We start from the raw sequence: 12,131 nt of genomic DNA, 5'->3' as shown, positions 1-12,131 counted from the left end.
ATATATATATATATATATATATATATATATATATATACACACACACACACACACATATATCTGTGTATGTGTGTGTTTGTTTGTTGATATGTCTCTATTCTCTTTAGTGTCACTTCTGATTATGTATGTATGAATGTGTAATGTGTATATAAAAATAGAGATATATATGTTGAGTGTCATGACAGTGGCAAAGCAGCTGTGATGCAGAATTTTTATAGCATTTAAGAACAAAAGCCTAAAGTCTAGCACTGTTCTTTTGCTGACTTGCGAGAACTGCTATTTCTTTAATTAATACAAATCCAGTTAGCATTTATTTTTTTGTTTCCAGCTCCCAGAAGCTCTTCTTCAGGAGAGAGATAAGAGGGCGAAATGGCACGGGATTCCAGTCTTACTCCAAGAGCTGTACGAGAGCAGCCACCTAAACAGTGACTTCACCCACACACACACTGTCCTGAAGGTGAGGTCTCTTTCTCTATTCGCTTCTTTCAGTCTGCTATATTTACTTGTATCTTACAAACAGGTTTATAGCCTCTTGATAGCTGTATTTCATTATGTACTTAATTGTGGTGTTCTGATACAGGAACTGTCATCCCTGCTGTCTATGGAGGCCATGTCTTTTGTGACAGAGGACAGAAAGACGGCACAGGAGTCCACCTTTCCCAACACATACACCTTTGGCCTGTTTGGAGGTGTTGATGTGAGTGTTAATATAATTCCTAAATGTAAAAAACAACAACAACAACAATTCAACTTGTGTTTACACATAGTTAAAGGAAAACATTGACAGCTCCAAAGAATTTGGAACAGATGTTTTTCACAAAGTTTATAACATGTTTTTATTCGTATACATATACATACATAAACTTAATTTTATTTTCTGTTATCTGTCAGTATGAGGGTAGTGTTTATTTGCTAGTGTGCTGCAGATGTTTCACCCTAATCAGCCTAGAAAGAGTCTAAAGAGTCCGTCTGGTTTTGAGCATGGAGGAGGAAATGGGGGAAAATATTTTTTCAATGACATGCAGTAAATAAAATGAACTTTTGTTTATCCAATGGGTACGTAATTGGCAGATTAATTTATTTATCAACATAGATGTTAGTTGCAGCCTTAGATGAGATCATTGACTGATTGTTTGTCATCTTAGCTGCTGGTGGAGCTTCTGATGAGACCCACTCTGACTACGCTACAAAAACCCAAGAGTAAGCTGACTAGAGATTTTATGGAGATTCATGAACAATAATTATTTATTTTGGAATATAAAAATATATTTATATGAAATAAAAAGAACAGTAATGATATTATTTTATCTGCACGTATTTTAGTAACCATTGATATGTTTTTATGTCTGTCATCAACGGATGTATAAATTAATCTTTCTTAATGTCATTTTTAAACTGCTTGTAGTGAACGATGACTTGGTGAAGGACTGCCTTAGTGTGCTGTACAATTGCTGCATATGTGTATGTATTCAGCCTTCCTTCTCATTTAGAAATTGAACACAAGCATGACTAATATCCACATGATCAGTTCATGAGTTCAATAAGTGCACATGTTTTCCTGCAGACGGAAGGAGTCACAAAAAGCTTGGCATCGAGGGATGATTTTGTGTTATTTCTCTTCACGCTGATGACACACAAGAAGACCTTTTTGCAAACAGCTACGTTAATTGAGGATATTCTTGGAGTCAAAAAGGTAAGTGCTAATATTATATAGCTGCAACTACAACTTTAATTTCCTTAATTAGAAGCTGTTAATACATTTTAATGCCCCTGGATTTGTCATGTTGACACTATGGACAGGCTTAAAATCCATTGTGAAGATTACGAATATTTGTCTTATCTAAAAAAAAAAAAAAACACCTGATAATTAATGGCGATAATCATGTTAAATATGTAACCCCTAATATCTGACGGTGATTAATGATGGTTCATAACAGGAGATGATTCAGCTGGAGTGGATCCCAAACCTGTCAGGACTGGTTCAGAGCTTTGACCAGCAGCAGCTCGCCAACTTTTGTCGTATCCTCTCCGTCACCATATCTGAGCCAGATGTGGGGAACGATGACAAACACACACTCCTGGCTAAAAACGCACAGCAGAAACGCAATACCAGCCCCTCACGTGCCGAGGTCAACCAGGGTAGGTGGTCTACAAACTGTGACTTTACTTAGAGCTAATGCCACAAAAACGGTAAAGTAGTGATGGAGGATTTGTGGAGAATAAGGTCATTGCTAAAGGGAAATTACAGCTTTTTGCATTCAGTACACTGCTACTTTCCAGTGTGTATAAATGTAGAGTACTTCTGGCAGGGATTTATTCATGGGGTTAGGGTTAATAGGGCATCAATAATGAAAACATAATGAAATATTTTCCAGTCACACTCCTGAACATCCCCGGCTTCATTGAGCGTCTCTGTAATTTGGCCACACGGAAGGTGTCCGAGGCAACTGGAACGTCAAACTTTCTGCAGGAACTGGAGGAATGGTACACTTGGCTCGACAACACTCTAGTGCTGGATGCGCTCATGCAGATAGCAACAGATGAAGCCGAGCACAGTAGCACAGGTACGACCGCTACAGCACACTGTGTCACAAAGTCGGGTGTGCACTGGCAGCAACAAAGGAAATAACAATTGAATGAGAAATTAAATGTTAATTGAGAATTTTAGTGATTGGTTATGATTATGCAGTATATAACATGTTCATTTCTTTCCATTTTAAAATTCCACCTAATATTTTTGCTTTTTTTCCCCTAAAGAGACAATTTTACCACTTGTATACACTACAAGGTGTTTAAATGTTTTTGAAAGAAGTCTCTTACAAAGGCTGCTTTTTATTTGATCAAACATACAGTAAAAACAGTAATATTGTGAAATATTAAAAAAATGTTTTCTTTTGAAATGTAATTTATTCCTGAGATGCAAAGCTGAATTTTCAACAGCCATTACTCCAGACTTCAGTTTCACATGATGCTTGAGAAATCATTCCATTCTGATTTATTGCTCAAGAAACATTTTTTTTATTATTATCACTGATGAAACCAGTTTTGCTGCTTAATATTTTTTTTCTGGAAATGTTATCTTTAAATGGTTAGTTCACCCCAAAATGAAAATTCTGTCATTAATTACTCACCCTCGTGTCGTTCCAAACCCGTAAGACCTTCGTTCATCTTTGGAACACAAATTAAGATATTTTTGATCAAATCTGAGAGCTCTCTGACCCTCCCATAGACAGCAATGCAACTGCAATGTTCCAAGGCCCAGAAACATAGTAAGGACATCGGTAAAACAGTCCATGTGACATCAGTGGCTCAACTTCAATTTTGCGAAGCTACGAGAATACTTTTTGTGCGCAAAGAAACCAATAATATCAACTTTATTCAACAATTCTTCTCCCCCACGTTACTGTCTTCCACCATCTTCCAAAATATCTTAATTTGTGTTCCGAGGTTGAATGAGGTCTTACGGGTTTGGAACAACATGAGGGTGAGTAATTAATGACAGAATTTTCATTTTGGGGTGACCTGACCCTTTAATGAATAGAACATTCCAGACAACAGCATTTATTTGAAACAAATTTTTTGCAACATCATGATTTTTTTGTACTGTCTTTTTTGATGAATTTAATGTGTCCTTGCTAAATAAAATGAATTTCTTTGTTATTATTATTTTTTTCCTCACAGAATCATCTGATGAGAGCACATTGGCCACCATCCCTCTGAGGCACCGTTTGCCGCAGTCCATGAAGATCGTCCATGAGATCATGTATAAGGTGGAAGTGCTTTATGTGCTGTGTGTCCTTCTCATGGGCCGACAGCGAAACCAGGTAAGAGCCGTTCTTGTCAGTAAAGGATCTGCTTGGTGCTGATTAATGTTGTAATTCCCATCTTTGTTTATCATAATCTGTTAGGTGCATAAAATGTTGGCAGAGTTTCGTTTGATTCCTGGACTCAATAACCTTTTCGACAAGCTCATCTGGAGGAAATACACCACCTCTAATCACGTGGTTCATGGACAGAATGAAAACTGTGATTGCAGCCCGGTGAGCTTTGGGATAATGTATTCACTCATTCAAAATATTCTATTTCCCATAATTCTCATTGATCATGTTATGCTATTGTTTATTGCACAGGAAATCTCCTTTAAAATCCAGTTCTTGAGGCTTCTGCAGAGCTTTAGTGACCACCACGAGTAAGTTAGATTGTGTGAGCTTTCAGTGGCGTGCCATGTACATGTAGATTGACAGAACAACACATTAATTCTTTTGTCCTCAGGAATAAGTACCTACTTTTGAACGCTCAGGAGCTGAATGAGTTGAGTGCCATCTCCCTAAAGGCAAACATCCCCGAGGTGGAGGCTCTAGTAAACACCGACAGGTAGTATTCAGAATGGAATGATAATTTACATGCTAATATGCATAATTTCTTTACGATATTACAATCTGTCTGGTGTGTGGTGTCTTTTAGGAGTTTAGTGTGCGATGGTAAAAAAGGGCTTCTCACACGGATCCTCACTGTTATGAAAAGAGAACCGCCAGACTCTTCCTTCAGGTGAGACACTGGGTTCTTAATGATTTTGGTTAAATGTGTTTTGAAATGCCACATAAGTCATAGTGACATATGTTCACTCTGAAGGTTCTGGCAGGCCAGAGCTGTTGAGAGCTTCCTCAGAGGGGCCACCTCATATGCAGACCAGATGTTTCTGCTGAAGAGAGGCTTGCTGGAGGTAAAAACGTTAATGCATGCTTGTGTGTCTTATTGGTCAAAATGTTTTTACTTGAGTAGTTGAATTCTCTATCCCTATAGAATTTCTGCATAGTCTAATTCTGTCTTTGGTTTGTAGCACATCCTCTTCTGCATCATCGACAGCGGCTGCAAGTCCAGAGATGTCCTGCAAAGCTACTTTGATTTGCTTGGGGAGCTTATGAAGTTCAACATTGATGCCTTCAAGAGATTCAACAAATATGTCAACACAGAAGAAAAGGTACTGGCAACAGCAAAAAGAGGGTCACATACATGATTTCTGATTTATTGTAGAGGCTATAGAGTAATAGAGAAATAAAAGCTGTGTCTCCTTCAGTTCCAGGTGTTCCTCACTCAGATCAACAGTTCTCTGGTGGACTCTAACATGCTTGTGCGATGTATCGTCCTCTCTCTAGATCGCTTTGAGAGCCAGACAGAAGATGTGAAAGGTAAATTAAGCAATTGTACTCTTGGATTGTTAGTGATACAGCTAAAAAATGTATTTTTTTTTTAATGAATAGTTTTATTCACCAACAACACATTGAATTGTTTAAAAGGAGGGAAAAAAGATGTTTAAAAAATCACTTTCAAATTAATGCTGTTATTTAGAATTTTCTATTCATCAAAGAATCATGAATAAATAAATCCTGTATATTGTTTCCCATAAAAATATTCAGCACAAATTAGCATATTAGATTGATTTCTGAAGGATCGTGTGACACTGAAGACGGGATTAATGGCAGCTAATAATTCAGCTTTGCCGCCAGGAATAAATGACATTTTTAAAAATCATAATATTATAATGTTTTTTTTTTTTTTTCAAATAAATTCAACCATAGAGACTTCTTTAAACAATATTACCCAATGTACCCAAACCCATTCGATTGGTAGTGTATATGTATTTGTAAATACATTTTTAAAAAGGCTGGTATATCAGTAATGTTTATTCCAAGAAGTAAACTGCTGTAAGGTATACTTCTACACTAGTTTTCACAATTGACACAATGGAAGATTTTTTTTTTTTGTGAACTAAAATAACAAGACACAGTAATAAACGGCAGTATGCATAGATGCAATCTCCTCACTTTTCAGTGACAACTCACCTTTTTGAGAGCAAATTAGGTCACCTATGAGATTTGCTTAGATCCAATGAGAAAGTGTTTTTATATGGGGGGGGTTTACAAGGGTAAATAAAGAACTGGTTGTTTCAATAAGTTTTGTATAGTATTTTATTTACACTTTACTTAAACTATGTCTAAAAAGGGTAATATTTTATGTATTTGAGGTCTGAGATGTGGGAACGGTGAAGAGAGAGAGGGCAAGCATTTATCATTTTAGGTCAGCGTTGCCGTCTAATCAGCCAATATTGTCTTAAATAGCCTGCATAACACTTCATCTTTTATAACTTGGGTTTTTGACCAAATATATTCAATCTTGAATTTTGTAAAATGTTGCAACAAGATGTTAAAAAATGTTTTTGTTTTGTTTTTTTATGAAAAAATAGTTTTGGACATATAAGGGAATAAAAAATATTTACAAAAAAAATACCTTAAAGTAACTACAAATGAGCATGTAAAGCAAATATCTTTAAATGTAACTCTGTGTGGAGCATGCCCCCGATCCGTGCAATGTTCTCACTTTTTTTCCCCCCTTACCTGTTTGCATCTCTGAGTATATATCTCCATACTGGTTTTACTAAAACAATATTTCATGTAAAATTCCACATTTTCAACACACTTCAGTTCAATTCTCATCAGTTTCAGTGAACCTGATTCTGATTCACAGAAGCAAATTGAACTTTCCAGGTCGAATACAGTTTCTACAACTTAAAGATCAGAGATCAAACAGCTCTCTTCACATTCTCTTACTCACTAGTCTGATTTAGGCTAGTGACAACTGACAAGTGACACGTCTTAAGGGAGTTTAACAGTTCAAATTAAAAGTGCATTAAATTCATCACAATATTTATAATGCCAGTCACTTTACATGTGTATTTAATATTTCATCCTGTGTTAAATGTTAGTGTAAAAAATGTTGATATCTCTAAGAAAAATCTGATGGGAAGATGACACTATTTTCTCAGGTAACTTGGTATTTTATAAATAATCTGCTCACTTTCACAGATCATGTTAATTGCTTAATCAGATGATAAATCGGTTCAGAGCATTAGACATAGATTTCTAAAAAAAACATTTAGTCCGATCTTTGTTTTTAAAATTGCAGTGTCTATTTTAGTCTGTGTTTGTGCATCTGCAGTGGTTGAAGTGCTCTCTGAGTGCTGTCTGCTGTCCTACATGGCTCGAGTGGAGAACAGACTGTCCTTCCTTTTTAGGCTGGTTAACATCATCAACGTGCAAACCCTCACACAGGCAAGACCATAGTGCACATCTCCTCTCCCTGCTTGTCTCATTTGAATCCTCCTTGATAATTATTCCTGTGTTTTTTTCCTTTGTTTTTCTGGTTGCTCTCCCAGGAGAATGTGAGCTGTCTTAACACCAGCCTGGTGATTCTGATGTTGGCCCGGAGGAGAGACAAGCTCCCGTTTTATCTGAACGCCCTGCGGGAGAAGGAATACGCAGAGAAATATCCCGGCTGCCTGCTCAACAACTTCCACAACTTGCTGCGCTTTTGGCAGCACCACTACCTCAACAAAGACAAGGACAGCACCTGCCTGGAGAATGTGAGTGTGTATACATTTTATATTTAACTGTATAGAATTTTTCTTTAAGTCGCGGGTTCCAAAAATAAATAACCCCCTGAGGGTATGTTTTTAAGGAAATATTTCAATAATTTCACGACACATTCACATGTTTATGATTCTCTGGTCATATGGTCTTTTTTTTTTTTATATAAAGGGCTGAACATTTATACAGTGTTCCTGTGGATCTGAAAGTCTTAGGCCTTCCACAGACGCAGGCCTTTAAAGGTCTTAAATTGAAGCAGAGAGTCTTAGTTCACCTAGCAATAAAAATTGTCACCATTTTCTCAGCCTTACGTTATTCCAAACCCATAAGAATTTCATGAATCTTTGGAACACAAATGAAGATACTTTCACTGAAAACTGAGAGATTTATTTTCCTCCATTGACAGTCTACGCAACTATCACTTTGATTTTCAAAAAAGTTCATAAAGAGACCTTAAAACTTATCCATGTGTATTGAGCAGTTTAGTCCGAAGTTTTCTGAAGAGACTCGATCATTTTATATCATGAAAATATTTAATTTAGGCTTTTTGTTTTAATGAATTAAAAAGTAATGGAGTAAAAAGTAATGGAGATCTGTTGAAAGTTTTGAAGTGTTGAACTTTGAAGTATTGCTAATATAAGATATTTACAATTAGGGTGTTTTCACATATAGTTCGTTTTAAAGGAACCAAACCCATTTCACTTAAAGTGAACCAGAAAGGGAACCAGCTGAAAGTGATCTCAATCCTTTTGGTGTTCACAATATAGTGGACTCAAAAGAGAACCCGGTTCTTTTCTTGGTCCTCTTCAGCACTGAAGTAATCTCAGACCCTTTCTTGTTCACACCACAACTTCATAAGAACTCAGACCCCAGCTTTCTGTGCAGCAGTGGAATGCTGGAGTCTGACTTACTGGAAAAGTTGGAAGAAGAAGTGGACAGGGAAGTGGGTGAGAAATAGCTGGCAATCCCTGATCATGTCACTGGTCAAGACTTTTGCAGAGCTTATGTATGTTTCTTTGCTACTAACTTTATATGGCTACTATATTGTTTCGCTGCTTTCATTGACACACACGAGTTTTATTGTATTTGTTATACTTGTATTTTTTGAATCGTTTTTGCCATGAAAATAGCCTAAGATGCTGACATGGCATTAAATAAAAATATACTACTACTACTTGACACACACGAGACGCATGCACGCACGCACACACATCACTCGCAGAGACACAGATCGGAGATTGCACTCAGAAATATTCACGAGTATGGACACTTGTTGTCAATGCTGCTGTAAAATTTATGTTTTGAAGTAACGAAACTCACAGCTTCACTTGACAGACGCAATTCACACACGCAACTTTCATCTCTCTTTCTTTCTCTCTCAATAATTAAATCAAATCAATAATATAATTCATGCATTCAAATACATGTGATCTTACCGCACTACTTCATCTCTGTGTCTGATTTAAAGCGGGGAGAAAGCTAGATCTCCGCTGTGCGTCGGCTGGTTCTTTGCCTCCGTCATGACGAGAATACTTAACGATGCATGCATTTAAATAATTTAATACACAGTTAGCCGTAGATTACATAAATGACAACAGAATTATTTTGTATTGCTCGCGTTAACAGTTGGTTTATTTATTTACTTATTTATTTTTGAAAAATGTAACGACATTGTGTGTGTGGGAATGTGACGATGTCTGAAATGACATCAATAAATAGTAATAATAATAATAAAATATAGCCTATATAAAAATATATATACAAGTACTAAACTGCTTAGTTCAAACTCAAGCATTACTGTTATGTTGACCCATAGTACAAAGCGTACCGGGACCTCATTGCTTTCACAAATCACGAGGAAATCGAACCACAAACGAACCGAACTGAGTAAGGTTCGCTTTTGGGTCTTTTTAGGGGGGTCTGAGATCACTTGTTTGTTCACGTATACGAGCTGAACCGCTCCGAGAGCGTTTGCAGGGCTCAAACGATCTAGGTGTGAGAACACCCTTAGAGACCTTACTGACATATTGTGTTCCATTCAGTTTATTCTTTAGATTTTCTTACTTGGTCTGAAGTCTTAAATTGACCTTCATATTGTTATTACTATTATTATTATTGTAACTCTAAAAAATGAAATGATAATCGTAAATTATCTTGTAAAATGTGATTATTAGCTTTTCATCAACCTACAAACCCCTGCATTTCCTTCACCAACCCCAGTTCGAGAAACGCTGCTTTTGAATAATATTTAACTATCTATCTTCACTTTTCTTTCAGAGCTCCTGTATTCCCTTCAGTTTCTGGAAGGAGACTGTTTCAGTACTGCTTGGTGAGGACAGGACTTCTCCCTGTGCCATTATCGGCTACATAGATGAGCCTTACATGGAGCTAGACCGGGACCTTCTAGAGGATTGACTCTTGCGGGTGGGCTTGGGGAGGGACTTGCACGTCCCGTTCCGATGCGGTCCATAGAACAGCCTCCCGCCTCATCCGACTGCATGCTACGTCTCAGTGAGCTGTCCATTCTCTACTTGGTGCCCATGTTCCACTTTTTCATCTCCAGGTCACGGGTGCGACAAAGGACGTCCCGCGAAGGATTGCCCATCCTGTCATTCATTGAGAGGGAACACAGTACCCGGACAGCTCAATCCAGAGCCGAACCTCTGACCTGAAACTGTCTTGTTGTGTTTCTGTGGCATTCTTTCGGGGAAATTATTTGGGGCCTTTTATAGAGAAATATACAAAGACAAAAATATTTAGGCTAAGTGGATTGGAAAGATGCATCTGCGAATGAGGGCGATCGATGATCTGGCAATCTATGAACTGCACAGTCGGCCTTTAAAGAGATTTTCTCTGTAATTTATGTTTAGAAAAGCAAAAGAGAAAGTGTTGGATTTGATGATCGAAGGCTTCGATGATACTTTGCCAAGCTGTCAGGTGGTGAGCGACTCTCATGCTTAACTGATTGATGTCAAACCCTTTGTGCAGTGTAGATGACGGAGAACTGAAAATGAATTTGGACAAGTCTTATTTATTTTCTCATATTTCTCTAGTAATTTTGCTCTCTTACGACATAAACCTGTTTTCTTTTCATATTCTCCACTGCTTCTCTCCTTTTGTTAGGTTTTATCAAGCACATATTAAGAGATATTGAGTTCATATATTTTTTTTATTTTTTTGTATTAGTTTTTAAAAATAGTATTGTCCCTTTTGTTTTATTTCTCACAATGAAACACTTCATATCTTGTGGGCACTGAAGGTGTTAAACTATGCAGGTTCACTCACACTATGGTCATAAATATCCAGCTAGCCTTGACCTCCAAGCTGCCATCTGTCATTTGTTCCGTAGCAAACCACTAAATCACCATCTTCTAATTTTACAGGCCTCAGCTGTTGACAGTTGACAATCTGTGTCGCACTCAAACACGAGGCTCTGGCGTTTTGGCGGCCGGGAACCTGTGAAGGTGCTGCTCTGCTGTGGTCGCTTTGAGCTGGATATGGTAGCTGAGCTAGACTAGAAACTTCCAATCAACTACCTCGTTTCATTGGTGTTGTTTTCTAACCCACTCCTATAGGTTAAGCATGCTGCGGCTTTTATTCTGTTGCACCTGAGTTCACTGTGTATGCAAAAGTTCCTCTGTATAAATGACTAAATGTTTCACAAGAGTTGATCGCTTTCACCTGTGGATGTTTGCAAGTTCTTTCATGTTCGTTCTTTATATTGGTTGCTTATACTGTGTGTCAGTGCTTTTGCGTTGACAAAACTATATCATACAACTCCTATAAAAAGGTATAATGAATGCTGCAGAGTTTTTTGGTCACTTCCTTTGACCCCAGGAATGTGTACAGTTGTAATATTAGCAGTAGTGTGAATGTGTGCTTTTTCTGATTTGAATGATTGCTACATCAACACAAAGGATCTGAATGTCTCTTCATCATCCATGAGCCTTGGTTCATGTCTCGCATGGGTTGGGTTTGGTTTTAAATACCTGCATTTTCTTATGTAGCTCTGGCTGGATGAATTTAGTCATAAGTGTTAACCATGTCAAGCCCAGTAAACTTGATGCTTTAAATAAAACGGAATTCAATATCTTGCCTCTGACAGTTAAGGTTGGATGATTTACTTTTTTATGCTTTCCAAAATCAATTGCTTCATCTTGTGGAAATATATTACAGTTTGAATATAAATCATACACTGCCTCTTTTTTTTTTTTAATGTAACTGCAATTCAAAAACAGGTTTTAGTTCGACTATAGGTATGAGATGTGAAAGAAAATGGTTCAAATACAGCAAGAACAAAAAACAATTTGGAAAAAAAAAGTTTTAGTGTTAACTATTTTTGTCATTCAGGTTTCATTCTTTTCCATATATGAAATCTTCTAAACTGAAAAAACGTTCCATTTTGAAAACCCACACCTTGATGTTTAAGACATGAAGCACCATGCTCAAGGAAGGCATTAGTTATATAATTTGTGGATTTCCATTCATTCTTGTGTGATAAATGTTAGTAGCCTAAAAGAGTTTTAAATTATTAATACTTCAATTATCAATACATTTAAAGTGTTTAAAATCATGTATAGTCTTTGATATTTGCGTTTGTGTGATGCTGCATCCACGCGCTAGGTGTCAGTATAAGTTCACGACGACTGCCATATCGACCAGAATAACAGGAAAGACTACTGAGAGCACTTTTTAAAAATGTATTCA

General features: G+C 37.1%; 1 protein-coding gene across 1 annotated transcript in view; it reads left to right on the top strand.

Moving 5' to 3' along the window:
• The window catches only part of LOC107655060 (short transient receptor potential channel 4-associated protein-like), a 13,423-nt gene extending 1,904 nt beyond the window's left edge, over nucleotides 1–11,519 (top strand). The window contains exons 2-19 of the mRNA XM_016442455.1: nucleotides 329–457; nucleotides 581–697; nucleotides 1,146–1,200; nucleotides 1,406–1,461; nucleotides 1,565–1,693; nucleotides 1,938–2,139; nucleotides 2,376–2,564; nucleotides 3,682–3,824; nucleotides 3,909–4,040; nucleotides 4,131–4,189; nucleotides 4,273–4,374; nucleotides 4,465–4,548; nucleotides 4,633–4,723; nucleotides 4,841–4,981; nucleotides 5,078–5,189; nucleotides 6,997–7,109; nucleotides 7,214–7,420; nucleotides 9,702–11,519. Of these exons, the coding sequence (XP_016297941.1) occupies nucleotides 329–457; nucleotides 581–697; nucleotides 1,146–1,200; nucleotides 1,406–1,461; nucleotides 1,565–1,693; nucleotides 1,938–2,139; nucleotides 2,376–2,564; nucleotides 3,682–3,824; nucleotides 3,909–4,040; nucleotides 4,131–4,189; nucleotides 4,273–4,374; nucleotides 4,465–4,548; nucleotides 4,633–4,723; nucleotides 4,841–4,981; nucleotides 5,078–5,189; nucleotides 6,997–7,109; nucleotides 7,214–7,420; nucleotides 9,702–9,839 (2,199 nt within the window). The 3' untranslated portion in view covers nucleotides 9,840–11,519. The remainder of the gene's footprint in view (nucleotides 1–328; nucleotides 458–580; nucleotides 698–1,145; nucleotides 1,201–1,405; nucleotides 1,462–1,564; nucleotides 1,694–1,937; nucleotides 2,140–2,375; nucleotides 2,565–3,681; nucleotides 3,825–3,908; nucleotides 4,041–4,130; nucleotides 4,190–4,272; nucleotides 4,375–4,464; nucleotides 4,549–4,632; nucleotides 4,724–4,840; nucleotides 4,982–5,077; nucleotides 5,190–6,996; nucleotides 7,110–7,213; nucleotides 7,421–9,701) is intronic.
• Nucleotides 11,520–12,131: the final 612 nt, after the last annotated feature.

The sequence above is a fragment of the Sinocyclocheilus anshuiensis genome, unplaced genomic scaffold (assembly GCF_001515605.1).
Source record: "Sinocyclocheilus anshuiensis isolate Anshui unplaced genomic scaffold, SAMN03320099.WGS_v1.1 scaffold1072, whole genome shotgun sequence".
Classification (NCBI taxonomy): domain Eukaryota; kingdom Metazoa; phylum Chordata; class Actinopteri; order Cypriniformes; family Cyprinidae; genus Sinocyclocheilus; species Sinocyclocheilus anshuiensis.
Note: the sequence above shows the minus strand (reverse complement) of the source record. Positions and strands in the feature narration are given on the sequence as shown.